The sequence below is a fragment of the Hemibagrus wyckioides genome, linkage group LG13 (genome assembly GCF_019097595.1).
Source record: "Hemibagrus wyckioides isolate EC202008001 linkage group LG13, SWU_Hwy_1.0, whole genome shotgun sequence".
Lineage (NCBI taxonomy): Eukaryota > Metazoa > Chordata > Actinopteri > Siluriformes > Bagridae > Hemibagrus > Hemibagrus wyckioides.
Genome location: NC_080722.1, coordinates 21047781 through 21075005, shown reverse-complemented (window position 1 = coordinate 21075005; position 27225 = coordinate 21047781). Strand labels below are relative to the sequence as shown.

At 39.0% G+C, this 27225-nt stretch overlaps 2 protein-coding genes across 2 annotated transcripts; one reads left to right on the top strand and one right to left on the bottom strand.

Annotated features, from left to right (window-relative positions):
* Positions 1-182: 182 nt before the first annotated feature.
* Positions 183-17650, top strand: med24 (mediator complex subunit 24). The gene is made up of 26 exons (XM_058407021.1): positions 183-334; positions 1132-1279; positions 1606-1688; positions 2750-2788; positions 2901-2974; positions 3135-3358; positions 3446-3557; positions 3630-3780; positions 3867-3980; positions 4079-4126; positions 4482-4564; positions 4752-4838; positions 4957-5068; positions 5699-5841; positions 5988-6025; positions 6133-6215; positions 9756-9934; positions 11256-11355; positions 11535-11710; positions 11919-12183; positions 12307-12488; positions 15668-15761; positions 15959-16058; positions 16634-16714; positions 16883-17031; positions 17201-17650. Exons 2-26 carry the CDS (start codon positions 1141-1143, stop codon positions 17315-17317), a joined length of 2973 nt encoding a protein of 990 aa, XP_058263004.1. The 5' UTR covers positions 183-334; positions 1132-1140; the 3' UTR covers positions 17318-17650.
* Positions 17651-21329: 3679 nt separating this feature from the next.
* Positions 21330-23556, bottom strand: LOC131363274 (uncharacterized). Its single transcript, XM_058405628.1, has 5 exons — positions 23371-23556; positions 22897-23096; positions 22653-22760; positions 22323-22466; positions 21330-22206 (listed from the first exon to the last, which is right to left on the bottom strand). The coding sequence occupies exons 1-5, from the start codon at positions 23384-23386 to the stop codon at positions 21997-21999; spliced, it is 678 nt and encodes a 225-aa protein (XP_058261611.1). The 5' UTR covers positions 23387-23556; the 3' UTR covers positions 21330-21996.
* Between the last annotated feature and the right edge of the window lie 3669 nt (positions 23557-27225).

Sequence of the window (27225 nt, the reverse complement as noted above, 5' to 3'; positions counted from 1 at the left end):
CAGTGGTGCAAATTCTAACCAATCAAATGACACGGTATTACTTTCAAAATGGCGACAACTGAAAATAAATGGTGCGAGTCTGCGAGTCCTTATTTCCACCCGTATTCCGAGAAATCCCGCCTTCTAAGCCAGGATTGGTTACTACAACCGTCTGTTTGACAATACTCTAATATGATTGGGGCGTTTACAGAGCTTTATCAGAGTGCTAGCCAATCGTATCACACAAGGCGGACTTTGGCAGAATAGGTGTGAGGAAAACCATAACTGCCTGTCTGAATGAAATTAAAAAGCTTGCGATAAAACGTATTCTTATTTCGGAGTAAAACAAGATCAGGTAAGTATCTGCTACAAAATGCGTATTTTAACATTAGCCTAATATAAATACATGGTTATATTGTGCTGATTTGAAAACGTATTGCTCTTACAGCGTTAGCCGCTAACCGGCTAATACTGAGGAAACAATAATTAGGTAATAGAAAAGTTAATGATCGGGTTTAACAAATCCAGTTAACTACAGGAGTCTAAAAATAAAACCCAGTCCAGTGTGCTGTAGATGAAGCTATAGTAAGGCTAATGCATGATTATAAGCATGTATAACCACCTATTAGCATCATGCCACTAGTTAGTGCACTAATCATTACACACTATAGATAAAGAAACAAATATATAAACAGTTTACATGTCAGATCATGCAACAAACAACCCCACTACTGGCACTTTCATTAAAAAAGTAAAAGTTGTAGCACACACAACTTTAAACACGAGTGTGTTTTGATATTAGTGTATATATATATATATATATATATATATGTATGTATATATGTATGTGTATGTATATATATATATATATATATATATATATATATATATATATATATATATGTATGTATGTATATGTATGTCTGCTCATTGTATTGAGTGGGAGTACATAGAGAGGGTGATGCAGCAGGGCTTTAGTTTTTTAACTCAGCTTAAACAAATCAGGATCTAAAGCCTCCGTGCCGTTACAGCCGTCAACACCATCATGCTCATCACCTTGTAGATTCCTAACTTGGCGAGTACATTTTTTGAGACTTTGATTCCATGTGAGAAAGTCAGAGATCACACTTACGCGCTGTTTATTCTCTTCAGGTTTTCTTTATGCGCCAACTGAAGATGGTGAACCTGAAGCAAGCCATCCTGCAGGCGTGGAAGGAGCGCTGGAGCGACTATCAGTGGGCAGTCAACATCAAGAAGAACTGCCCCAAAGGCGCCACGTGGGATTATCCCAATCTCGCAGGTCTCTGAGAGGAAACATGATGTGTCTTGATTCGGAAAATATCCCATGATTCAGCATTTCGTTGCTATTTCTATCCATCACCAGGCTAGACTTGTGTACCAGATATGACTAGTGTTCTTCAACATCACATTTTAAACAGCAATGAAGTGTTTCAATATGTTAATAATAAATCAACAATAATACAATATCCTACTGAACACTGTAGGCTTCCAGTACATTAAGTGCTCGGGGTCCAAGCACCTTTCACAAATATTAACCTTTTATTTATTTTATAACCTTTTATATTATTTATTATAACCATTTATTTATTTTTTTTACTGATCTAGAAGCTTTGTTGGAGCAGGCGATGATCGGACCGTCTCCGAACCCACTGATTCTCTCCTATTTGAAGTACGCCATCAGTTCCCAGGTTGGTAAATGTCTGCAGTTTCTCTAAACCCAGCAAAAAACTGGGTGTGAGTGGGCCGTCTGAGCTATGGAATACCAAAAGGGTCAGATTTGCAACAAATCGTGTGCTTTTTACTTTTATATTACAAGATAAATATGCTTTTACATTGAATTGTTTGGCTTCCAGCATTCAGCAATTTAACTGCACTTTTGTGCCACTTTATGCTTTTCATATAAAACGATTTTCTTGAAATCTTCCATTCTCTATCTAAACCAGTAGGTGGCGCTCTTCATCTCTCTTTTTAAACATTTTTTGAAAGCTGATGCCCTGAAATAAAAAAAAACTTTTGTAAATTGTTCAGAAATGCAGAAACTATACTTTTTGATGATTTTATGAAATTCTGTTTTTTTTTTACCATGTTAAAAAATAAAGTTCAATTCAATTAAAAAAAACCTTTATTTATCCACGGGGGGCAATTTAGGGCACTCAGAGTAGTTAAAAAAAAGATCAGTGCAAGCACAAAATAAAATAACATAAATAAAATTGTTGTAATGATGAAAATGTGCTTGTTTTGTTACAAAATGTGATCCTCTTGGCATCTTGCACAGATCTGATGCGCGTGTGACCATGAAAATCATGTCTGGGTGAATAATTATTTAATAATTTGGGAAGTAGAACCAACAGAAATATTGTGTTGTAAAAAAAAAAAAAATGTTGTGTGGGTCCAAACAAAAATAATATTAAATAAATGGAAAATTTTCACATATGGAATATGCTTATTTATTTATTTATTGTGATATTTTGTATTTTGTGGAGATTTAGATTAAAGTTTCAGATTAATTTTAAAGATTTATTTGTTTTAAAAATCTTTGTACAATAGGTAAAAAAAAAATAAAATAAATAAATTAAAAAATAATTCAAATAATTGATCACAAATAGCACCACAAATTTCTCCTGTAGGAAATTTGGCTGAAACTGAAAAACATCAGCATCATATGTCTATGTATCATATGTATATGTCTGTCTCTTAAACAGTCGGTGTGTTCAAGTTGTTTGTAAATGAATCTGCTTTCCTCCTGTAGATGGTGTCGTACTCCAGCGTCCTCACCGCTGTCAGCAAGGTCAGTCTTCATTCTCCGCGTCCATGTGTGTTTGTCATTTAAATAAAAAGCGATTCCGAATCATGTAAACATCATCAGAGCGTCAGTGACGGTGTTTTCATGTCATCCTCAGTTCGACGATTTCTCTCGAGAACTCTGCATCAAGTCGCTCCTGGAGATCATGGACATGTTTTTGCACCGTCTCTGGTACGAATTTGCGTGAAGCTGGTAGCCATGTTTTAAAAGAAAGTGTTAATGAGCTGTTACTATTGTAACATGGAAACCAGTCAGAATCGAGAATTGTCTTTTATTTCTGGTATTATTACGGATGGTTTCTGAGTCCTTATAAACGAATCTCTTCTGCTAGCTGCCACGGTAAAGCCGAGGAGTGTATTGCCCTGTGCCGGGCGCTCCTGGGGGCAGTCGTCTGGCTCCTTCAGGGCTGCGCCTGGTACTGTGAGAAACTTAAAGAGCCTAGCGCCGTCCCAGCGAGCGACGCCAGCCTCCGGGCTTGCCAGGAGCGCCTAGAGATCCTTCTGCAGCAGGCCAAGAATCGAGCCCTGATGCACATCGCCCGATTAGAGGAACAGGGTGTGTGTCACACTTGAAGAAATGATTATCAGTTATTAAAGTATAGCATACGCTGCAGAGTCTTGAATAATTGTCTGATTTGTGCAGCTTCCTGGGGCAACATGGAGCAAGCGGTGATAAAACTCACTGAGAATTTGGGCAACGTGTCCAATCAGACGCTGAAGAGCAAGCTGGAGGAGTGTGTGATGCTGGTGAAGAGGTGAGAGCTCAAGCCTTGTGTTTCTTATACCAAAATGGCTGTGCATTGAAACAGTGTCTTCCGTCACTTCAGTATCCCTCAGATGCTGAGCGTCCAGTGTGAGCCACCTGCCCAGACCGCCTTCCCGTCAGTCCACGCTTTCATCATGCTGGAAGGGACCATGAACCTCACGGGGGAGATGCAGCCGCTGGTGGAGCAGCTCATGATGATCAAGAGGATACAGGTAAGGACCAGATAACCAGCTCTGTCTGTAACCCGGAGCCGTCGCAGGCTTCGGAGCTTTATCTGTGGCTGGATTTTCTGTTCCAGCGCATCCCAGCACCGCTGTTTGTCCTCGAGATCTGGAAAGCGTGCTTCACCGGGCTCATCGAGTCTCCAGAAGGCACAGAGGAGCTGAAATGGACTGCGTTCACATTTCTCAAGGTCTGCTTTTTCATCTATATATATTATTTTGCAGCTTTAGCAGTAGTTAAACATACCTGGTACTGGTTCTGATGTCATGTTCTGGCTGGTGTTCACAGATTCCTCAGGTTCTGCTGAGGTTAAAGAAGTACCCTCAGGGGGAGAAGGTATGAATAACGCCACTCTCCACACTCTCACACACTCACTCTCAGGCTGCTGGATACACTCTTAGTAAATTCTTTCTTAGGTCACGGAGATCCAGCAACCTTTATAATTTTCTGCTTCATTAAAAATAAAGTTTCTGATCTTGATTTACTGGTAAGTAGCTGTTACCATAACAACGAGATAATAATAATAATAATGGCTAATAATTGGTTAATTGTTAATGATAATAATGGTTAATAATAATAATTGAGTTTGATAGGTAATGTTCAGAGACGAGCAGAGATTTTGATGAAATTACTTGGGGCTAAAACACACACACACACACACGACTCTTTGTGCTTGTGTGTTATACTTCAGGACTTCACGGAGGAAGTGAACGTGGCGTTCGAGTATCTGCTGAAGCTCACACCGCTGCTGGACAAAGCTGACCAGAGATGCAAGTAAGAGAAAAATTCTTTACCGATACCGATTGGTATTCAATACTGTAACCACATTTTGTATGTATGGAAAATTACATATTAAATAAACATCAGATGGTCTAATTAATTCACCCAGTATTATTACTGTGGTGTTGTGATGTATATTGTATAGCCAGTTATCAGAATGTGTGTGTGTGTGTGTGTGTAGCTGTGACTGCCTGAGTCTGCTGCTCCAAGAGTGCCATAAACTCGGCTTGCTGTCTGAATCCAACATGGCTACCCTCACCGCTAAACGGTACTTTACATCATCAGCTTGTAGCTAATGTCTCTCTCTCTCTATTTCTCTCTCTCTCTCTCTCTCTCTCTCTCTCCCTCTCTAACTCATTGTGTAATTGAATGTTGTTGTTTTTCAGGTCTGAAGACAGGGAATACGCACCGAAGCTGAAGACGGCAGAGAACGCGAACATCCAGCCGAACCCGGGCCTGATACTACGTGCCGAGCCGACTGTCACCAACATACTGAAGGTCTTTCACGTTAAGACAAGCTGGGCCGATTATCGCACTGGAGTCTGATTTAGAAGTCAGAATCAAAGCCTGATTGGCTACAATTCAGTACAGAACAGTGATTGGATAGAATTCAGAACCAAAGCCAAATTAGTTAGAATTTGGTACTGAAAACTGAATAGTACTTAGAGATCAGAACAAAAGCCCCATTGGTTAAAGTTCAGTGCCAAAACCTTACTGCTTAGAATTCTATACTGAATAGTAAGAATTCAGTACTGAAGCCTGATTGGTTAGAATTCACTACTGAAGCTTGACTACTTAGAAATCAGAACTAAAACCCCATTGGTTAGAGTTCAGTACCAAAACCTAATTGTTTAGAATTCTATACTGAATAGTAAGAATTCAGTACTAAAGCCTGATTGGTTAGAATTCACTACTGAAGCTTGACTACTTAGAAATCAGAACTAAAGCCCCATTGGTTAGAGTTCAGTACCAAAACCTAATTGTTTAGAATTCTATACTGAATAGTAAGAATTCAGTACTGAAGCCTGATTGGTTAGAATCATGTTAGACTTGTCATGGCTTTCATGCCCATCTTTATATTTTTCTTGCTCTGTGTGTGTGTGTGTGTGTGTGTGTGTGTGTGTGTAGACCGTGGATGCTGATCATTCCAAATCCCCAGAGGGGTTGCTGGGAGTTTTGGGTCACATGCTCTCAGGGAAGAGTTTGGATTTGCTGCTAGCCGCAGCCGCCGCCACCGGGAAACTCAAATCCTTTGCTCGCAAGTTCATCAAGTAGGATCAGGATTTTATTAAAGTTAATTGAATAGAAATGAATTGATTAGCAAACACAACATGTCTTAGCAAAACATCAACACAGGGGCAAGGCAAGATTTGTATATATGTATATATCTGTGTGTGTGTGTGTGTGCGCTCTACAGGTTAAATGAGTTTCCGAAGCACATCAGTGGCGAAGGCTGTAAGTGTTCAGAGACGTTTTCTTTAGGTTTTTTTTCAGCTGGTAAACGTTTAGTGAATTGAGTCAGTCACCCTCACTGCTTTCTGCATGTGACTTTGTGTTTTCAGCTAAATCCGCTTCAGTGCGAGCTTTGCTCTTCGACATCTCATTCCTCATGCTGTGTCATGTGGTCCAGACATATGGCTCTGAGGTCAGTATTCACACACACTCCCAAACTCACATGCTCTCAGAACACACACATTCCCTCTCTCACACACACACACACACACATACACACACACACACACACACACACAGTCTCTCTCAGTGTTGAATTCTGCTGAATTCTCATGTGGTCATGGATGAAAAGTTCTTAAGCTGAAAATGAGTCAGCTCAAAGTAAATACTGCAAATTGTTTAGAATTCAGTACCTGAAAACGAAGTGTTCAGAATTAAGTACTGAAAAGTAATTGTTTCGAACTGAGTACCAAAAGTAAAATGTGTAAAATTCAGTACTGAAAAGAAATGGTTTCCAATTCAGTCCCTGAAAAAGAAATTGTTTAGGTTTCAGTAGCAAAAAAAAGAAATTGCTTAGAATTCAGTACTGAAAAGAGACTGCTTAGAATTCAGTAAAGGAAAGAAATTGTATAGCAGTCAGTACTGAAATGAACTGTTCAGAATTCAGTACAGAAAAGAAATGGCTTAGAATTCAGTACTAAAACCGACGTGTTCAGAATTCAGTACTGAAAATTGTTTCGAACTGTGTACCAAAAATAAAATGTATAAAATTCAGTACAGAAAAGAAATGGTTTCCAATTCAGTCCCAAATAAAAGAAATTGTCTAGTTTTCAGTAGCTAAAAAAAGAATTTTTTTTTTTTTAGAATTCAATACCGAAAAGAAACCTTCATTAAAAGTTGTTTAGCAGCTAGTGCTAAAACGAACTGTTCAGAATTCAGTACAGAAAAGAAATGGTTTAGAATTCGGTACTGAAAACGAATTGTTCAGAATTTCAGTACTGAAAGCGAATTGTTTGTAATTGAGGACGAAAAATAAAATGTGTAAAATTCATCACTGAATTCCTGAAGCGTGATCGGTCAATACTGAAAAGGACTGGTTCAGTATTCAGTACTGGAGAATGTTTAGGGTTAACAGCTCAATCACAGGTGCCATATAAAGACATTTAAAAAAAAAAAAAAAAGTGTGATTGATTATATGGTAAAAAGAGAGATCAGCTGTTTATAGCTGCTATAATGTAAGCGAGAATAGGAACTAACTTTGAGCCACAACAATAAACGTGTCTATAAACTAGTATAAACAGTACAAAAATTTCATTCTTTAATAAGTAATAATGGTTCAAGTTGTAATACTGGTTGTGTTCCATTACGTCACTCATCCCACTGATTTCCCACAACATACACACTCTTTTATTCCCTGCGTATTTTAACACTCTGTCCACATCAACCTGACTCTGATAAACACACGGACATGAAACCTTTTAAATTTTACCCTTTCCATAACCCAGATATTCCTGCTGCCTCTCTGATCCTAATACAAGAGGCTCGGAGTTGAAGTGTCGAGTCACAGAGAGGGAAATATATTGTGAAATATTCGACAGGTGATGAAATCTAATGAGAGAAGCTCTGAAAATTCACGCAGGTTCTGCCTGCTTTACGAATCCGTCTACAGGAGGAGATTTTTCAGAAGAGTAACACATCAGATATCAGTGCTCCATGTAGGAAGATCTGAACTGAGATAACGTCTTGCAAAGGTCTTAGTGTTCGACGCCGTGTTTATGTTCTTTTCCTCCAGCGTGAATCCCGCGGCTTCTCAGCTAAATCAGTGTGTAAATAAAGGGGCTTTTTCTTTTTCTTTCTTTTTTCCTCGGTGTTTTTAATTTTTGATCTCTGGAAGCGATACGGTGGCAACAGCATCGTTACACTTAATGAGATTCCGCTGTTATCTGATTGTCACTATTTAAAATTAATTTAAAAAATCACCGATAAGGGAAAAAAATGAAGGACAGGTTTATTCGAAATTTTTATAAAAATATCTAAATCAGTGGTTTTCAACCTGTGGGCCGCAACGGTGTTGCAGGGGGGCCGCTATTATCAATAGAAATAATAATATTGCTAATATATGAAAAATGTGTAGTGTGTAAAGAAACTGGACATTTGGGCCGGGCGAATTTGCAAAAATCAAAATCCGAATCGTTTGAGAATTTGTCACATTTTTTGTCAGAAGAAGCCACGAGCCTGCCCACCTCAGTTAAAAAGCTGATTGAAGAGCATCTGCAAGGACTGAAGAGCCAGCTGCGTGACTACTTTCCATCTCCAGATGTTCAGGTTACCTGGATTGAAAATCCTTTTGCAAACTTGTGTGAGGGAGCCGTCACAAGTTTAAGTGCAAAAGACCACGACAGCCTCATTGACTTATCTTGTGACAGTGCTTTAAAATTAACGTTTTCTCACAAAACTGAGGGATTTTTGGATTCATACTCTCTCCGAGTATCCTGATCTTTCTGACAAAGCTCTGAGGTTTTTGATGCCTTTCCGACAACATATTTATGCGAAGCAGGATTTTCTGCGTTGGTGGCACTCAAGACAAAATACCGGAATAAGCTTAACGTCGAGCCTGATCTTCGCTTGCAACTTTCTTCACTTCAGCCCGACATACAGCGCTTAGTCAATGCTAAACAGCACCGACCTTCGCATTAGGTGAGTGACAGATTGTTGTTTATCGTTTATGATGTCTAATCGTCATGTGAACAAGTCAAGAAGTTTTTTTTTTTTTTTTTTTTTTGCATGTTATCCGTTTTACTAAATTTGTACTTTAACACATTTAAAAATAAAAAAAAAAAAGCGCCAGGAAGCGGGTTTGATCGCGGTCTCAGTTTCCCTTGTGTCTTTGTTTTTCTCTTTAACGTGTCAGCCGCTCATTGGTTTCTCTCTCTTAAATTGTTCGCTCTATATCTGCTCTCGATTTGCGCTTCTCACTCGAGCCTGACTCTAGTCTTGCTTTGTCCAGTGTTGGAGTTCTCTGCCAGTTTTGACCGCTCGTCTCAACCCTGCTCTGCCTGTTCCCTCTGACTGATTGCTCCGATGACGGTCTACCCGCTGCCGACCTCTGAATGGATTTGTTCTCCCGTTTACTTAAGAATTGTCAACCCGAGTGTCTCGGGGCTTGGTGACCCGTTATGTACATTTTCTGTTTATTCAACATTACCAGTTTATTCAATAAAGACAGTTAACAGTCTTGCATCTGAGTACTCAGTTACTAACCCGACACAAATAGCGGGTTCATTTAAATCTTTTGCAGTGGGCCGCGGAAACATATGTGTTTGGTTGTGTGGGCCGTGAGTTAAAAAAGGTTGGGAACCACTGATCTAAATAATCACAGTCATCCTGCCCATTTTCCTCCCCCTCACACGATTAATGACCTGATTTATTTTTTTATTTTATATTTGTATGTTTTGACCTACAAAAAATTCTTTAATAGTCCTGAAATTAAATGTCATATCTTGTTAAGACAATAATATATCACAAATAATTAATACTGTAATGATGAATAGAAATGTACATGATTTTACAGCAACTACTAGTTTTTTTTAATTAATTTTAGTTATTATTATTATTTTATTTATTTATATATTATATAATATGTTATATTTTTATTATGTATTATATTTTTTATTTAATTAATTTAATTTAATGTTATTTTTTAAAATATATAAACCCCTCGTTCTCCCTATAGGTCATCCTGTCTGAGCCGAGTCAGTCGGGTGAGACGCCGTTTTTCGAGACCTGGCTGCAAATGTGCATGCCTGAGGAAGGAAAGATCCTGAACCCAGACCACCCCTGCTTCAGACCCGAACCGGGCAAAGTGGAGAGTCTGGTGGCGTTACTCAACACGTCCTCAGAGATGAAGCTGGTGTAAGTACACTCAATAAAGGTGGAAAAAAATACATAAAAAAAAAATAAATGAAGCAAACCGAAAGAGAAATTTAGAGCTACAACGGTACTTTTATATTAATGCGTAATTGTTTCTATAGTAACAAGTCTACTAAAAGACTTTTTTTTAAAGTCTATTAAAAAAGTGGTTGTTTTCAGTAAGGCAGTTTTTTCTTTCTGGTCGGCAAAATTATTAAACATACACGTTTACACGCTCGGATCAGATAAAACCTCGATGGTAGAGATGAAACGGAAGAAGACGTTACTCTCGATGTGAACGTTTGTGGTTTTTAGTTTTCACCACTTTAACCATAGTTTGCTAAAAAAATACACTGGTTGTGAAAGCTTATCTTTTTCTCATGTTTGTGAACTGCCGAAAATCTGTCTTTCTTATAAGATGATCTGAAGGCAGAAGTGAAATAACTAATTTAGCTAGTCTCCCACCTCTGCACAGTGCCCAAATATGCCCAAAATATCAGAAGTCTCCATGCTTGTATTTGGTTTTGTTTTGCCTGTTAACTGTTGCATCACCGTCTGACTGTAAGCCTTTGGTCTTCTTTGAAATTACAGATCATATTTAAGGTTATGTGAATCAGCAACGTTGCACAATTGCAGCTTGCAGGAGTGTTGCTAAGCGAAGGTGTTACTGGAGGAAGACGGATGTCTGGTAGAATCATGCCTGTGGCTTTGGACACAGATTCTCGAACCTCACCACCACCTTTTCTTGTTTATAGATGAGAATTTAGCTTCACAAATCCTAAAGACGGGGTCTTTTTTTTTAGAGGACTGGGGGATCACACTGCTGCATATCAAAGACAGGAGATGATACAAACTATATCTAATCTCCATCCACACTGAAGTTCACGTCCTGTTGATATGCTTGAGGAAACTGTCAGCTTAAAGAGCACAGCTAAAATCAAAAGCAATTGGTGTTTGCTGTGGAACCTGATCATCGTTCAGTGTTGCAGTGGTGCACAGATACCAGATTACGATGAACAGATACTACATTGACCCTGACATTTGATGGAAAGAGAGTAATCGCAGAACTACTATTACAGTTTCTTTTCATAAACAGAAAGGGGAAATTTTGTGATTATCAATTTATCACATTATTTTATTATTTGCACAATTATTTACATACAGTAATTTGTATCACTTCCTTCTCGTCGTGTTTTGTGTGTCATTTTTGTTACTTTGCCAGTATTTATTTGTTTTTGTGGTCTTTTTTTTTTTGTTCAATCAGCTTCCACTCCTTTTAAACATGCCTCGGTGTCATTAAACCTTCTCATGACTTCTCTCTCAGTCAGATGAAGTGGCATGAGATCTGCCTGAGCACGCCGGCGGCCATCTTGGAGGTCCTGAACGCGTGGGAGAACGGAGTGCTGTCTGTGGAGGCTGTACAGGTTGGACACAATCCCAGTCACTCTATCAATCGTTTCATTATAATTAAACTAAATCAGGTTGATCTACAAATAATGCTTTTGGATATTGATTTTCACGATATGTACGGACAGCGCTGTTTACTCTGTTGCCATTGTATTTATGTTAATGAAAATCTCTCTCTCTGACTTTCCCGGAGCAGAAGATCACTGATAACATTAAAGGGAAGGTATGCAGTATGGCCATATGTGCCGTGGCCTGGCTGGTGGCTCATGTTCGCATGCTAGGGTTGGACGAAAGGGAGAAGCCACAGACCATGATTCGTCAGCTTATGACACCTCTGTATGGAGAAAACACACTTCAGTTTTACAATGAACGGTATGTCTGACACACTCCCTCGTTCTTGTTCTCTCTCTCGCTCTTGCTCTCTCACTCACACACACGCACATCTTTTTGGGTCTGATGGAACAAACTTCTTGTCATGAGGTAAAAGGCAGTGTGTGCAGTCAGCTGTTTACATAGACACGAATTTGTCTTTATTTCTGTCTCTCTCTCTCTCTCTCTCTCTCTCTCTGGTTGTGTGCAGCGTGGTGATCATGAGCTCTATCCTGGAGCACATGTGTGCAGACGTGTTCCAGCAGACCGGTCAGTGCGTGCGCTCGGTAGTGGAGCCGCAGGAGCCTCTGCCGTACCGCACCCTCCTGCCCCTGCGCCAACCCATCCGCCAGGCTCTGAGCTCCAACTTCCGCATGGCGCTCAATAAAGGCTGGGTAGACTCATGCACTCTTCACCTGCTGGAGAACCTGCTGCACATTGGAGGAGTCTTCTGGTTCACCAACAACCTTGTCAAGGTGTGTGTGGAGAGAGATTTTCCAATTCTGCTTCTATAAGGAAATTAGACTGGGACCACAGCCTTTGAATTTTCTGTAAATTTATCATTTTAATCTCAGTGCTGCCCAATTTATATTCTCCAGGAACTCCTGAAGGAGACCCGTAGGGAGTGGGCCTTCCGTGTCGTTGAGCTCCTCTACAGCATCTTTTGCCTGGATTTGCAGCAAATCACGCTTACTCTGATTGGTCACATTGTGCCCAACCTGCTGACTGACCCCGCCCACTGGCACAGCTTAGCAGATCCACCAGGCCGAGCCCTCGCCAAGTAAAACCTGATTTAGTGTTTCTTTTCTATTCACATTTTTTATATATCCTCCTGGTGGTCCAGCGGTAGGATCCCCCGCTCTTGTTGCTGCGACCCGGGTTTGATTCCTGGGCAGGGAGCTAACGCAGCAACTGAAGAGTTAACTCTGTGCTGGTCTCAAGCCCAGATTTAAAACCTGTTCCAGATCAACATATGCGGACCAAATGAACCGCCGTGGTGACCTCGAACAGGCAGCAACCAAAAGAACAACAATTTACATTTTTATCTGATCATTCAAACACAAATTCCCAGACTTCCTTTGGCTATTGTGGGGGAAAATGCCTTTTAACTTCTACAAAGTATGCAGTTAGTCTGTTCTGCTCTATTTTCACAGAGTTACTCAAATCTGGGATTTTTGTTCAGATCCACAGCTTTTTCTAATATGCCAGAAAAAGCAGAAAAAATACAACATTACCCAAACCCAGCCGTTTACCCATCAGACAATAATCATCAGTTACATTGTACAGAGATTTTGGTTTTCCCAGTTTAAGATACTGCATGATCTCTTTAATCCGGTGAAGGACAGTAGGGGAATAGGGGTCTTTCCATTTAAACACTATTAATCTTCTGGCCAGTAGTGTGCAAAAGGCCAACATTCTACAATTATAGCGACTTATGCACGTTTTGTGCTGTAACACCAAATATACAATAAAAGGAGATGGGTCCATTGGCAAACCTGTCTGTCACAAATAGGATCTAGCTCTGGTCGGAATTTAGATAAACGAACCTTCAGCCAATGAAATGGAGGCGTTGTACTACCTTAAATTGCACAATCATGTCATTGACATTTAGATGACGAATAGATCTGTTTAATAATTTTCTGCCATATTGTCTCTGAAATTTGTTCATTCAAATCCTCCTCCCATTCATTTTTGCCAGGTTATGCTGATTGTGGAAGTTATAAATTTTTGCCTATGATCTGTTTTAAATCATTTCCTACTTTGAAAATAGGGTATAATAGAGATGTAGGGGGATATGAAGGAAACCAGAAATCTAAAGAAATAGGACCTGGGAATGTTAACTAATTCATCAAAAGATGCAAAAGTGTTCTCTATACAAAGATCTTGTAATATTCCAAATCCAAATTTTTAGGATTAGAGGAAAAGTGAAAGGCAGGTTCAAGCATTGGAAGTTCAGAGCACAATAAAGAGGATAGGGAGACAGGTTTGCTGGAATTCTTTTCCAACCTAAGCCACTTAGGGGCATCAGGGCTATCCCTGCCCCTCATCCAGTATGTCAGTCCTCTAATATTAGCCGCCCAGTAATAAAACATAACGTTGGGAAGTGCCATGCCACCTAAGGTGCGAGGCTTTTGTAATATACTTTTCCAAATCTGAGGATTTCTATTACTTCCAGATGAATGGCCAAAAATAGGAAGGAAAACAAATAAAGAAACTTATTTCTTCTTTGAAATTAATTCTTCCTCTTAAAGAGGCAGCAGATCCTGTTTCAGAGCTTTTATCAAGGGCAAAAGGTTAGGTTTAAAGAGGTCCTTGTAATTATGTGTAGCCCAGATTCCTAAATATTTTTATATTTTTTGTGGTAACTTTAAAAGGAATTGAATTGGAAGGGGATACATGTGGCAGCCGCATTGATTGGCAGTAACTCACTTTTTTGAAAAGTGCATCTGATAAGAACAATAATAAGTCATCTGCATAGAGTGAAATCTTACACTTGTCGTATGGCTATTGCCATAGTGGCTGGATTGCAATGGCAAATAAAAGCAGAGACAGTGGGCAGCCTTGTCTGATGCCTCTTTGTAACCTAAACAGGTTCTATTATTGTTGGTGCAAACTGCTGCCATTGGGGGGGGGTAGAGGGTTTTAATCCATGATATGAAAACCAAATCTTTCCAAAGTGTAGAAAAGGTATTCCCACTCCACCCAATCAAAGGCCTTTTCAGCATCAAGTGATATCAAAACCTCTGGTATATCGGGTGGTGAGGGACTATAAATAATATTTAAAAGACTCCTCTAACATTAAAAGAAGAGTACCGGTCCTTTATAAAGCCTGTCTGATCTGACGAAATAATGGAGGGAACAAGCGTCTCAAAACTTCGGGCCAGCAGTTTTGCAAGAATGTTAAGATCTGTTGAGAGGGAAACACATCTTTTTCTATGTCCTTGCGAAATGAAAACTTGGAAACCTAAAAGAAAGTCTTAATGCTGGTATTTTAATATCGAAACCTGGCATCTGCTGACTCTCATAATCTCTTTCTTTTCAGTTCCTCAGATTATTTGCCTTTCTTGCTCTCATTCATTAATGGACTTTGCTCTCCTTTTCTTTCATCATTCTGTTGACACAGTGTCATGACATTTGCTAGTTTTTTTTGGAGCAAGCTTTCCCCGAAACTTGCACTTTCCAAAGACTGGAATTCAAAGAAATTTTCTTATTTGTTAGGCATTTGGCAAGACACCCTAATACAGAGCCACTTACACTTCTCATTTATTCAGCTGAGTAAATGAGGGTTAAGTGTCTTGCTTGAGCCCTAAGCAGTGGTTGCTTGGCACTACTGGATCACTACTTCTGCCAGAAGGCAAACGTCTTAACCGCTGAGCTACCAATACGATTGTTCATATCAGTCATATTCCTTAAAAAAAAAAAAAAAAAGAGACATGAAACTGGACATCATTCATAGCTGAAGTAGTCTGACCCTAATGGTCTTTTTTTTTCTTTTGTCAATAGTTAATGGGATGTTCAGCAAAGACATATGAGAGTGATGGTCTGGGGTGCACATATTTTTGGTGATATAGACTATCAAAAGGGCTTTAATAGAACTTCATGCACATCAGTTTCACACCTAAGATATATTTTAAATACAAAAGTAGCAGTAAAAGTAGTTTGTTAAAAAATGTGTTTTCTTTCCTTCCTCATTTTTTTTGGAAAACACTCCTGGCTGGCTCACCACCTGTAAAGAAAAAAGGACTGAATGGAGAACTGAATAGTTATTATATTTTTTGTTTTTCTTCAGGAAAGCAAATGCATGAACTTTCTTCTTTGCTTTGTATTGCTTGTTTTTTTGTAGTGGAGTTCACATCATAGCTAATGCTGCTTAAGAAATGTTAATATTTTAGAGCGTAGTATTAGTAAATGTTCCCATTTTCCACACACAGGGCAAGTAACCAGGTTTTTGTTTTTTAGGTTATCGGTGTGGTGTGCTCTCAGTTCCTTCTCGTCTCACCAAAAAGTCCACGCCTTGGCTCGGCAGCGCAAGAGACAGCGAGAGGATATTGAGGTTTACACAAAATTAAACATTTTTTAATTGATATTTCAATCGAAAAAAGCAGATCACATGCAACAAACACTGTAAACATATTTTCAATTCATTTTTGCTTGTTACCAAAATTGCAGCGCTATCAGTGTGGAGATGTTAAAAATAGTTTTACTTTTCATTTTTAAAAAACTCTAATGTCTAATCTGATTGGTTAACAGGACTACAGCAGCCTGTTCCCATTGGACGACACACAGCCATCCAAGCTGATGCGGCTGCTCAGCTCTAACGAGGATGAACCAGCGGTGTTAAGCAGTCCAGGTGAGTCAGAACGAGTTCTTGGTACTTACAGATTTAGAAATTACAAATAAACAATTGATTTCAAATAGCATTTTTTTTTTTAAATCATTCTTTTATGCTAATTTTCTTGGAAAGCTCCTCCTGGCTGGCTCGCCACTAGTAAGAAAAAAGGGCTTGTAGGAAAAAACTGAACAAATACTAAATATTTTCATTTTATTTTTCTTCAATAGGTTTGTTTTTAGTTCCTAAACAGATTGCTTTCTTGATTTCATTTCCATTCTATTTATTTGATTCCATTCTCTGTCAAACGTGGTCGAAATTGATGAATCAAAGACACTCATAATATATAGTATAATTATGCCGAGCTGCTGATATATCTAATACATAGCTGACAATGTATCTAATACCGAGGTGAAAATGTATCGTAGCTGATGACGTAGCTAATATTAATTAAGGATTAAGGACATGTATTTATTCTTATAAAGAAAAATCGCTGAAAGTCAGTATTGGCCTTTTTTACAATGGATGTTTAATTTTGCTTCAAGCCAGATATTTGTTTGATTTGATATGATTTTTGACGTTTGCTCTTTCCATAGGTGACCGCTCGATGAGCAGCTCACTCTCCGCCTCTCAGCTTCACACAGTCAACATGAGAGAGCCAATCAACCGTGTGCTAGGTCAGTAGTGTGTTTGTTCATCTCATCCATTTTTTACTTGGCTTATCTGTGCAGATGTTGTCCTGCCATGCCTACAATTTAGGATTTTTGGATTAAATAAATGAATATGGATGAACAAATAGAAATTGTGCAGATTTTATTATTATTATTTTTTTTTTTATTCCATAGCAAATCTGTTCTTGCTCGTCTCTTCCATCCTGAGCTCGAAGACCGCTGGCCCTCACACACAGTTTGTACAGTGTTTCATCGAGGAGTGTGTAGAGTGTTCGGAGCAGGGCAGCCGTGGTAGCATCCTGCAGTTTATGCCCTTCACTATGGTGAGACCCCCCCCCCACACACACACACATTTAGCCCTTAAAGTTCTTTGTGAGTACTCACAATGATGCAACAGCCAACAGTCAATATTTCTTGTTTCTTTGATTTACTGAGAATGCAAATTCCTTATGAATGTGTGTGTGTGTGTGTGTGTGTGTGTGTGTTTCACAGGTTTCTGAGCTGGTGAAATTGCATGCCCTCGCCAAACCCAAAGTTGTACTGTCCATCACAGACCTGACGCTCCCGCTGGGCCGAAGAGTAGCTGCCAAAGCCATCGCTGCTTTGTAGTGTGTACACACACACACACACACACACACACACACCCACACACCAACCAAGCTACTGAGTGATAGCACTTGCCTTGTAATGGAACCTGATTTCCAGTAAGTTTCTCTCTCAGCAGCTTGTGGCTTCACAGTTACGTTACAATTTGTATGTTGCTCCCCCACTTTAGAAAAATGTTGATGTCATTTTGTTTTAGCTTCTTTGCTTGTTAAGCATAATCCAACGCTTACCGTACAACCTTAAACAGAGAGGAACGGAAAGACAGGCTCATTTGTATATAGGCCTTTTTTATACTCAATAAACTTTATAAACATGATGTACTTATTCTTAAACTCATGTCTCAATTTTGTAATAAATAATTTTGTAAATGAATAAAAAATTGTAAAATATATATATATATTTTTTTACATCAGTCACTATTACTACCAAATAAAATGTTAATTGTCCAAGTCAACAAAAAAAATCACGATTAAAAAAAATCAATAAAAAAAAATCAAGTATACAAAATGATAAATATAAAAAACAAATAGTATTTCGATTTTAATACATTTATTTTATATATGTATAATAAATTAACAAGGCTTATTTTTTTTTTTAAATAATTGAGTAACTTTTTCTTTATTAAAATAGGTCATTATCATTTTCATTTAAAATCTGTCTATCAACTGTAGAAAGCGGTGTTCACGTAGGGTTTCTGCAAAAGTGTGTGTGTGTTTTGTGTTTTTGAGTGTAACTGTGTGAAACCAGATAGATAACACGGAACCCACACTAACGCTGATGCTGTCATTATGGGACAGATTTTGCATGCAAAGCAAAAAGCCCTCTGCTGCTGCATTTAATAGGTTTTATGTGGCAACATTATGCCTGTGCAAGCTATAACTAGAGCAGTTAGGTTACATTTGTACCTTTCTTTACTGTCACTGTATTACTTGTATCTGGACTGTAGCTGCTCTCATTGGCCAGTTTATCAAGTTTGCCTCCAAACCTTGCTTATGATTTTTAAAGCTTTCAAATTTTGGCCTTTTTATGTAGTCATGCCTAATAAATATCTTTTTTTTTTTTTTAATGACAATTTGTCGAATGAACATCCATCCATCTTCTATACCCGCTTTATTTCATTAGGGTCATGGGGATCTGCTGGAGTCTATCCCAGCACACACTGGGTGAAAGGCAGGGGTACAGCCTAGACAGGTCACCAGTCCATCACAGGGCCACACATATAGACAGACCACCACACTCACTCCTATGAGCAATTTAGAATTACCAATCAACCTAATGTCCATGTTTTTGGACTGTGGGAGGAAACCAGATTACCCGGAGTAAACCCACACAGGCACAGGGAGAACATGCAAACTGAGAAACATGCAGAAAGGCCCCTGCCTATTCTAACCCAGGACCTTCTTGCTGTGAAGCAACAGTGCTGACCCCTAATCCACTGTGCTGCCCTTCGACTGAACATTTGTGTTATAAAATGATTTTGTGCTATTAGCTGCTGAAATATTATAAATATCTCAACATCGTCCGACTTTATTTTTCAGTCTTTCGGTAAATTTGCGTCTTCTACTTGTGTGTGTGTGTGTGTGTGTGTGTGTACTTCAACCAGACTAAAAAGTTTTGTTGATTTTTCTCTGCCAATCAATCCTATTTTCTAGGGTGCCATTACTTTTGTCCTAACTGAACTGTCGAAATTTATGAACTTGCAATGGCTTAAATCTGAGTTTGTTATATTATAGCTTTTATTAATAGCCGGCACAAAATATTCCGTTACCTCAAGTTACTGATGGAACTTAAACGGAACTTGATGGAAGTTACATAGAACATGCTCTCTCTGTGTGTCTGCGTGTGTGTGTGTGTGTCTGCGTGTGTGTGTGTCTGCGTGTGTGTGTGTCTGCGTGTGTGTGTGTCTGCGTGTGTGTGTGTCTGCGTGTGTGAAATAAATCTCCATGAATGGAAACTGACTCACAAAGTTTAGGGTGGAATTTCCAGCTAATTCAAATAAATTCATTGAAAAATGCTGGACTAATATTAAACTTTGAATGTTTCATGGTAAAGAATAAATTTTCATTTTATTTCCAAGAAAGTTTAAAAAAAAAGAAAGAAAGCTAAACGAATTGTGAATTTCAGTGTCCTGCGGTGTAAAATATTCCATTATATCCAAACAAAAGGAATGAATCGTTTAGACATGGTTATGAAACCAGCTGAAATGTAAGAGTAGCAGTTGCTTCACACCAACAATTCAGGATTAAATGGAAGGAGCAGGACACGTAAATCCTAACTCTAGTTAACAAAAAGCAAATGGTTAAGCAAATGTGTGAAACGGCTTAACGAGCGAGGTGCAAGTCGTGGCTTGATGTATGAAAGTAACACGGGGGAGCAGCAGTTATATAACCGCTTTGCTGCAGCGAAATCAGGAAGTTAAATATGTCTCCATGATCAAAGCAGTGAAATAGCTCTAGTCATCAGTCCGGTGCTCGAGTGCGTGTCCACAGTGCTTCCACTCCACAGTGCTGCTGAATTCTGGATTCTGATTGGACAGAAAGTGTTGATTAATTTTCTGGTTCTACGCTGGACGCTCCACTTTTCTGAAATCTTCAGGACTGAGGAGTTTATGCTTCTTTGTGGTTTCCCAGTAACAGAGCATGGTGTGTCCCCATCTTCCAGGTGGTAACAGTAACTCCGCTTCATCGCACATACACACACACACACACAATGAGTTTTGGACACCCATGACCCTGTCACCAGTTCACCACTGTTCCTTCCTTGGACCAGTATCTTTTGATAGATACTGACGACCACAGACCGGGAACACCCCACAAGAGCTATAGTTTTGGAGATGCTCTGATCCGGTTGTCTAGCCATCACAATTTGGCCCTTGTCAAACTCGCTCAAATCCTTACGCTTGTCCATTTTTCCACTCGCTCAAATCCTTACTTACTTGCTGCCTAATATATCCCACCCACTAACAGATGCCATGACGAGGAGATCATCAGGGTTACTCATTTCACCTGTCACTGGTCATAATGTTATGACTGGTCAGTGTAGCTTCCATAACAAATCAAAGACAGTAATGTTGACAAAATTTCAATGGTTAAAAAAATGTGGCCTGAAATGAATTGATTTGAAATTCTGAAATAAGACTTGCAGTTGTTAGGCTGAAATGTGTACACTGGGTTTTTTTGTGCTTTAACAGGAAAGGCAGCGTTTCTTGTTTTTCTATTTTAGTCAAAATATTGGAATGTTCTACGATGAATAAAGAGGGATTTCCGAAACGATGAAGAAGTGTCAGCTAAAGACATAAATATAACAGATGTGTGTAACATGAGGATGTTGATAAAGATAACTTCTGCATTGAGTACACTGGCATGTGACGAGATTTCCCTTGTGGACCGTCATGCAACAGCGTCACAATGCTGCGCAATGCTTGTGGAGTTGCCACGGCGGTCACTAAACTGACCAAGCAGAAAAAAAGTGGAAGTGGGAGCAGATTTTTCCCTTTAAGTTTTAGCTGTGCTCCGGGGTCATTTCACTAAACATCATGACAAATCAAGACATGACAAATGGCATCTAGAAGCTGGGACAGGATTGCATTGCTTAGTGACTTTCGGATGGAGATTAGTGCTACAGTTTGATTCCACAATCAGAAAGTCTTTAACTACTGAACTGCTGCTAAAGACTTTCCATTTTCCCAACTTCAGTCACGCAACTGTCACATGGCGCATTTATAAAATTACTAAATATCTTCTGTTTTTTTTTTTTCCTTCAGATTTTCAGTGTTTTAACGGGATTCTTCCTTTTATTATATGTTTAAATTGTATTTAGAGTTGTTTAACTGTTTTATTGTTTATTAAATAATTCGTTTTATTTGACTTTTTTGCTTTTACTTAGGATTTATTTTCATTTATACATGAAAAAATGTCACAACAATAATAATAATAACAATAACAATAATAATTTAAGATGGTTAAAAATGAAATATAAACAATAATAATAATAATAATAATAAAAATAAATATGCCTTTGTTTAATACAAAAGGTAGTAATTTGGTCAAACGGAAATAATAGATAAAAATAAAAACAGGTTCCATTTCTGAAATTATTAAACCAGTTAAAAATTGATACAAAAAAATACAATAAATATTTCTTTTTAAAAAATGTCTTGTGGATGTGACAATAAATAGTTAACACGTATAAATAGAAAAATATTTAGCATACATTCATTCCAGAACATTTTTCCGAACGTTTGCTCAATGCCCTTATCCAGAGTGACTTACATTTACACAGCTGAGCAGTTAAGGGCCTTTCTGAGGGCCCCAGTAGTAGCAGCTTACTTGTCCTTGGGTTTGACCCCCCAACCTTCTAATCAGTACCCCGATACCAGTGAGCTACCACTTACCCTACGTTTAAGAATGCAACTGTATTAATGTAGATTTAAACGACCTAATATAGGTTATAACCGGCGTGTGATGACGTGATGATTAAAATGACAACCAGCTCTCACCTAGATGTGAGTGATGGGTGACTGCATAAATAACTAAATAAATAAATAAATAAATGATCAATAAATAATTAAATGGTTTAACTCTGTGTGCTCCCAGATGTTGAAAATCAAATGTAAACAAATGATTCACCCAAAATTCATTGGCCAGGTCTTTGGGGGATTAGTATTAGGTTCCATGGATTTATCACTCTTGACTCTCGTATTCTGCTGCAGAGATAATCATGCTCTGGAGGCTGCGGCTGACATCCTTGCTGAACTGTCTCAGCTGGATCAGGGCCAGATGTGTTGCCACCTGAGACATGTATTCATTTTCTAGTTTAGGAGCCAGATCTTCTCGCAGCTGGCTTTCCGTTACCTTCTCCGGTCCGTTCGCCGCCTTAATCAAATGCTGCATCTGGAGAATCCAAGAAGAATGAAAGGAATGAGCGAGAAGATTCACAACAAGCAGAGCAAAGATGAGAGTTTTTATGCTGCTACGAGGTCTCTGTGTCCACCAGGGACATGTCTTACCTTATGGACATGCATTATAGCATCTCGCAGGTCATGCAGGAGTTCGATCGGTTTCTTGGGTTTAAAATGCGGTTGGTCGCTGATCACCTTCAGCAGGGTCTTGTGCAGCTTCAGACCCTCGACTATGCGGCCCAAGGACACATCCTGGAAGAATTTTTTGAGGGAAGGCCAATAGATGTTACACACGTGCCCCTTATTTGGTATGGTTGAGCAAGTATTCCCTGGGCTGTCACTATCTCATCTTTTTTGGCAGGATATATTTAGGTGCTAAAGCATTTCTAGAAACCAGAGCAGCTTTTGGAGTTAAATAAAAGTAGAATCAGTACCTACCAGTTTAAACTTGTCTGAGAGTGGCTGAAGAGGACTTGGTTCTGGTAAAGCCAGGGAACGCTTGAGGACTTGAAGTGGACTCAAATCACTCTCGTCTAGAGGCAGCGTCTGTATCGAAAAAGAGGAAGAGCTATTTTTAAAAAAAAAAGTGTGTTCAGACAGGATGTAGCGACTGCAAGTATCAGCACATGCTGAAAGCACTCGAGTCTCACAAGACAACTTCACAGATCTGCCCTGATCTTACCGTAGTGTGGATCAGTGATTTGTGCACTGCAGGAATTTCTATGAATATCTTCGTTATCAAGCTTTGAGCGCTCTCAGCAGCTTCCTGAAAATCAGAGCTTCTCATGAACTCCATGTCCTTTATATCCAGCGGGAGTTGGGTCTCTGGTAAAGGTGCCAGAAGCACGAATCTTCCCAAAGAGCTTAGAGCAAGGAACACACCTGTGGAAGAGAAAGGAAAATAAATACACCTTGGTTTTTCATTGGATTGTCAAGCTGCAACCTGATCTCCTCAGCCAGCCCCGAGTGCAGCAGCAGAAGGAGTGGCTGAAAATACACAAGCCTTGGAAATGTGATTTGAGTGACAAAGTCAGAGCCATGCAGCAGATCCAGAGCCAGAGGCAAGAGCTTTCAGACTACGCTGGAGTTCGTCTTGAGATAGCTGCAAAAAAACTGAACTGCGACTTAGCCTGGGATAAAACGAATGTGTACTCACCAACAAAGAGATACATGTTAGCTTTGATCAGCTTCACAGTTTGACTCCGCTATACTGGCCATCTAAAGGTTTGAGCAGCGTATAAGTAGGCAGTTGAAGGATGCCGGAAACCGTGATGTCATCAAAGAAATTTCATCATCTTTTTTTTTTTTTTTTTCCAGTTTTAGAAAGATCATTTCAGATTATTCCTATATGGTCACTACGCATAACTATACATTTACGTTGGATCTAGACTAGACTATTTTTCAATTGCTTTAATTGGATTTTCAGCTACTCTTACTGAGCTAGAGGTCTAACTAGAGCATTATTTATACCAGGCCATACCATGTCATGATGCTTTTGTGGTTTAATAACCCACTTGTGAAATCATAATTTGTGTATTAGACTTGTTTTTATGACTCTTTAGGCATCATGTGTTTTGATAGAGGTCCTTGCTTAAATTTCTTGCTTAAAGTCAGAGGTCAGCTCAGAAGATCAGATCAAGTTTGGGTCCTTGGGCAAGACGCTTAACCCGCTTAGTTTTATCCGGTCGGTTTGGATCGAAGCATCATCCCAATGAGTAATTGTAAAAGGTATCGCTATACAACAGCCACTAGTACTAGTACTGTTAGTACCTGATCTCAGATTGAACGCAACCCTAAAAAAAGAGCTGTGTGTTCTTCGCATATTCTTCTGATGTCTGTGCAGTCCATCTACTGTAAATAATTACTGTACAAATTATAGACTTAATAGTAAATAAAATGCCACCTTCGAGTGTACCACTCAGTTAGTTAATTCATTCTTGGTTCTTTTTTCTGGGTATGATTTGTGTGCCCTGGATGATGAAATCTCGGAATTTCCGGAATTTCCACAATGAGAAAAGTAATGAAATGTGAAAAGATAGATAGATAGATAGATAGATAGATAGATAGATAGATAGATAGATAGATAGATAGATGCATACATACATACATACATACATGCATACATGCATACTTTATTGATCCCATGAGGAAAATGATTGTTTTCCAGCAGCTTAGACAGTTACAAGATACAACAGACAAAATTTATAAAATGTAAAATTATATACATACAGTATATACATACACACATATACACAAAAATCTAAGGCAGTTGTAAAGATCTGAGTGACTTTGACAAGTGTTTACTAAATAATAAAGACATAATAATTCATTCCCTTTTTAAAAATCACAGGCTATTATTCCACATTATATGTACTACAGTGAAATGTGAAAAATATAGATAGATGATGAAATCTTGGAATTATGCCATGTTTTAACTCACTAAAATTCAGACCTTCATAAAAGTCCACACTGAGAAAAATAATGAAATGTGAAAAAGATAGATAGATAGATCGATAGATAGATAGATAGATAGATAGATCGATAGATCGATAGATAGATCGATCGATCCTGAGTGGTTTTTTGAGCAAGTCAGGACAAAAAAAAAAAAATCATGGTTCATCTTTTGCCAGCTGATGTAATTTATTATTATTTCTATTTTATTTTCTGTGTGTGAAATGGAAGACACTTTGAGACCTTTCTCAAATGGGACAAAGTTTTCTACCTTTGGCATGTGATGTTTATTAAGGAAAGCCTTTATTATTAAGCCTTTTAAGCTCAAAATGATGTCATACTTTTCTTCGAGAGTTTATCGAGGAAACTAATTTTCAGAAATAAATGATGTGATTGAAGTGGGCGGAGCTTTAACAGTTCTTGTTACTGATTATGCCTCAGGTATATTTGAGCAGGTAATACAATAAAAAATACAGAAAACCGGCCAAAGATGATTAGTTTTAACGCTACTGCCCCCTGCTGGTTCAGAGAACGAAATGAGAAGCGAGTCTTTACAATCTGAAGAAAACTTCCATCCCTTCTAGCTCATCTTCTCCATTCTAACTCCTCAGATCTCCTGCTTGCTGGATGTTTGGTGTTTGTCGCACTGTTCTGAATAAACTCGAGAGACTGTTGTGTGTGAATAAACTCAAACCATCATCAGTAATGCCATCGATAAGCAGGTGTTAATACATGCTAACACATGAACACATCACAAGTATGCTCCAAAGAAGAGACGAACAAGCCGAAGGTATGCTTAGACACGATGTGTGATTGTTATGAATTGAATAATTATTCAGTCGGTTCTTATCACACAGTGAAATTGTAGCTTACGGAATTAAGGTCCAGGGTGAGCTGTTACTGCAATACAAGTTCCTCAAAATTTTTCACAAGAAATGTGATGAACCTCCGGAGATGACAAGACCTTTTTTTTTTTTTAAGATAGTCACAGCTTCTGATATAAAAGTCATCCCAGAATGATGTAATAAGACTCAGTGACTCAGTACTGACGAAGCTTTTCCACTCTCTTTCCAATGTTCGAAAGAAAAGAAACCCAGTTCTGTTGAGTTGAGGATTCCTCAGAAGTTCCATGAAATGTTTCCATTCTATGTACTTGCTTTTATTTATGTTTAATTGGTCTACATATACACCGAAAACATTAATGATGAAGTGAATATTACTGATGATCTCGGTACAGTGTCACGGGTTAAGTGGTGTGATAGCAAGTGAACAGTCAGGTCTCAACAAAGTTGGTTTGTTGAGAGAAGGAAAAATGGAAAAATGGAAAGATCTGAGTGACTGAGTGTGAATTTTAGATGGTAGAGCATCTCCACAATAGCATGTGATGTAAGATGTTTCCAGTATACACTGGCGAGAACCTACCAAAAATGCTCCAAGAAAGGAGAACAGGAGGTAAGGTCATGGTCACCAGAGGTTTACTCATGTGTGTGAGGAGTGAAGGCTAAGTCTCTCTAGTCCTTTCCTACAGAAAAGATGTTGTAGCACAGACTGATGAAAAAGTGATTGCTGGCTCTGACAGAAAGCTGCAAATGGAGCTGTGTAACTGAAGAGCATTTCGAATGACCATGAATGAAAATGAAATGACCTTTATTTTGTCACATATACATTACAGCACAGTGAAATTCTTTCTTCGCATATCCCATCCTTTGGAGGTTGGGGTCAGAGCACAGGGTCAGCTATGATACAGCATCCCTAGAGCAGAGAGGGTTAAGGGCCTTGCTCAAGGGCCCAACAGTGGCAACTTGAACCCCTGATCTTCCGGTCAACAACCCAGAGCCTTAACCACTTGAGCCACCACTGCCACTGTACTGCCACCACTGCCACCATACTGACTCCTGTACACCACCCAAAGTTCCCACAATGGACATGTGAGCATCAGAACTGGACTATGGAGCAGGGGAAGAAAGTTGCCTGGCTTCATGTGGATGGGAGTGTGGGAAGAAGTCAAGTTGGTGGAGGCCGGGGGGGAGCTGGGGGATTTTGCTGGGGGATTTTGGATCCTGCCTTCATGTGGATGCTTCTATGACATGTACCACCTACGGAAACATTGTTTCAAACCATCTACTCCACTTCATGGCAATGGTTTAATGACAGTGTCCTCTTTCAGCAGGGCGAAAGTCGCTGACACACTGTTCAGGAACGGTTTGAGGAACTTGACAAATCTTGGCCTCCAGATCTCAAGAGCATCTTTGGGATGTGCTGCACAAACAAGTCTGATCCATGGAAAATCCACCTCACAAAAAAGACTTGGTGCCAGATACCACAGAACACCTTCAGATTTTTAAAAGCCTTTCTAGGTTCACTGAACTCATAGAATTATGTATTTAATGTGTATATTCATTACTGCAAGTAATGAATGGCTAATAAATGACTAGGTGTGTGTGTGTATTTTTTTACATGCGGGTGGGTGTGTATGAGTGTAACTATGTCCACACATATCAGACATATCATCACAGCTTCCTTCTAATGTTGTTTTCATGATCAGTGTGTGAGAGAATTT

Excerpts from the sequence above, each read along its gene's own strand:
- med24 (XM_058407021.1), top strand. The coding sequence starts at position 1,141 with ATGCGCCAACTGAAGATGGTGAACCTGAAGCAAGCCATCCTGCAGGCG. Across the intron at positions 1,689-2,749 it reads AGTACGCCATCAGTTCCCAG|ATGGTGTCGTACTCCAGCGT; the intron begins GTTGGTAAATGT and ends TTCCTCCTGTAG. Across the intron at positions 6,026-6,132 it reads GCACATCAGTGGCGAAGGCT|CTAAATCCGCTTCAGTGCGA; the intron begins GTAAGTGTTCAG and ends TTGTGTTTTCAG.
- LOC131363274 (XM_058405628.1), bottom strand. Across the intron at positions 22,761-22,896 it reads AATCACTGATCCACACTACG|ACGCTGCCTCTAGACGAGAG; the intron begins GTAAGATCAGGG and ends TTTTCGATACAG. Across the intron at positions 22,207-22,322 it reads CTATAATGCATGTCCATAAG|ATGCAGCATTTGATTAAGGC; the intron begins GTAAGACATGTC and ends TGGATTCTCCAG.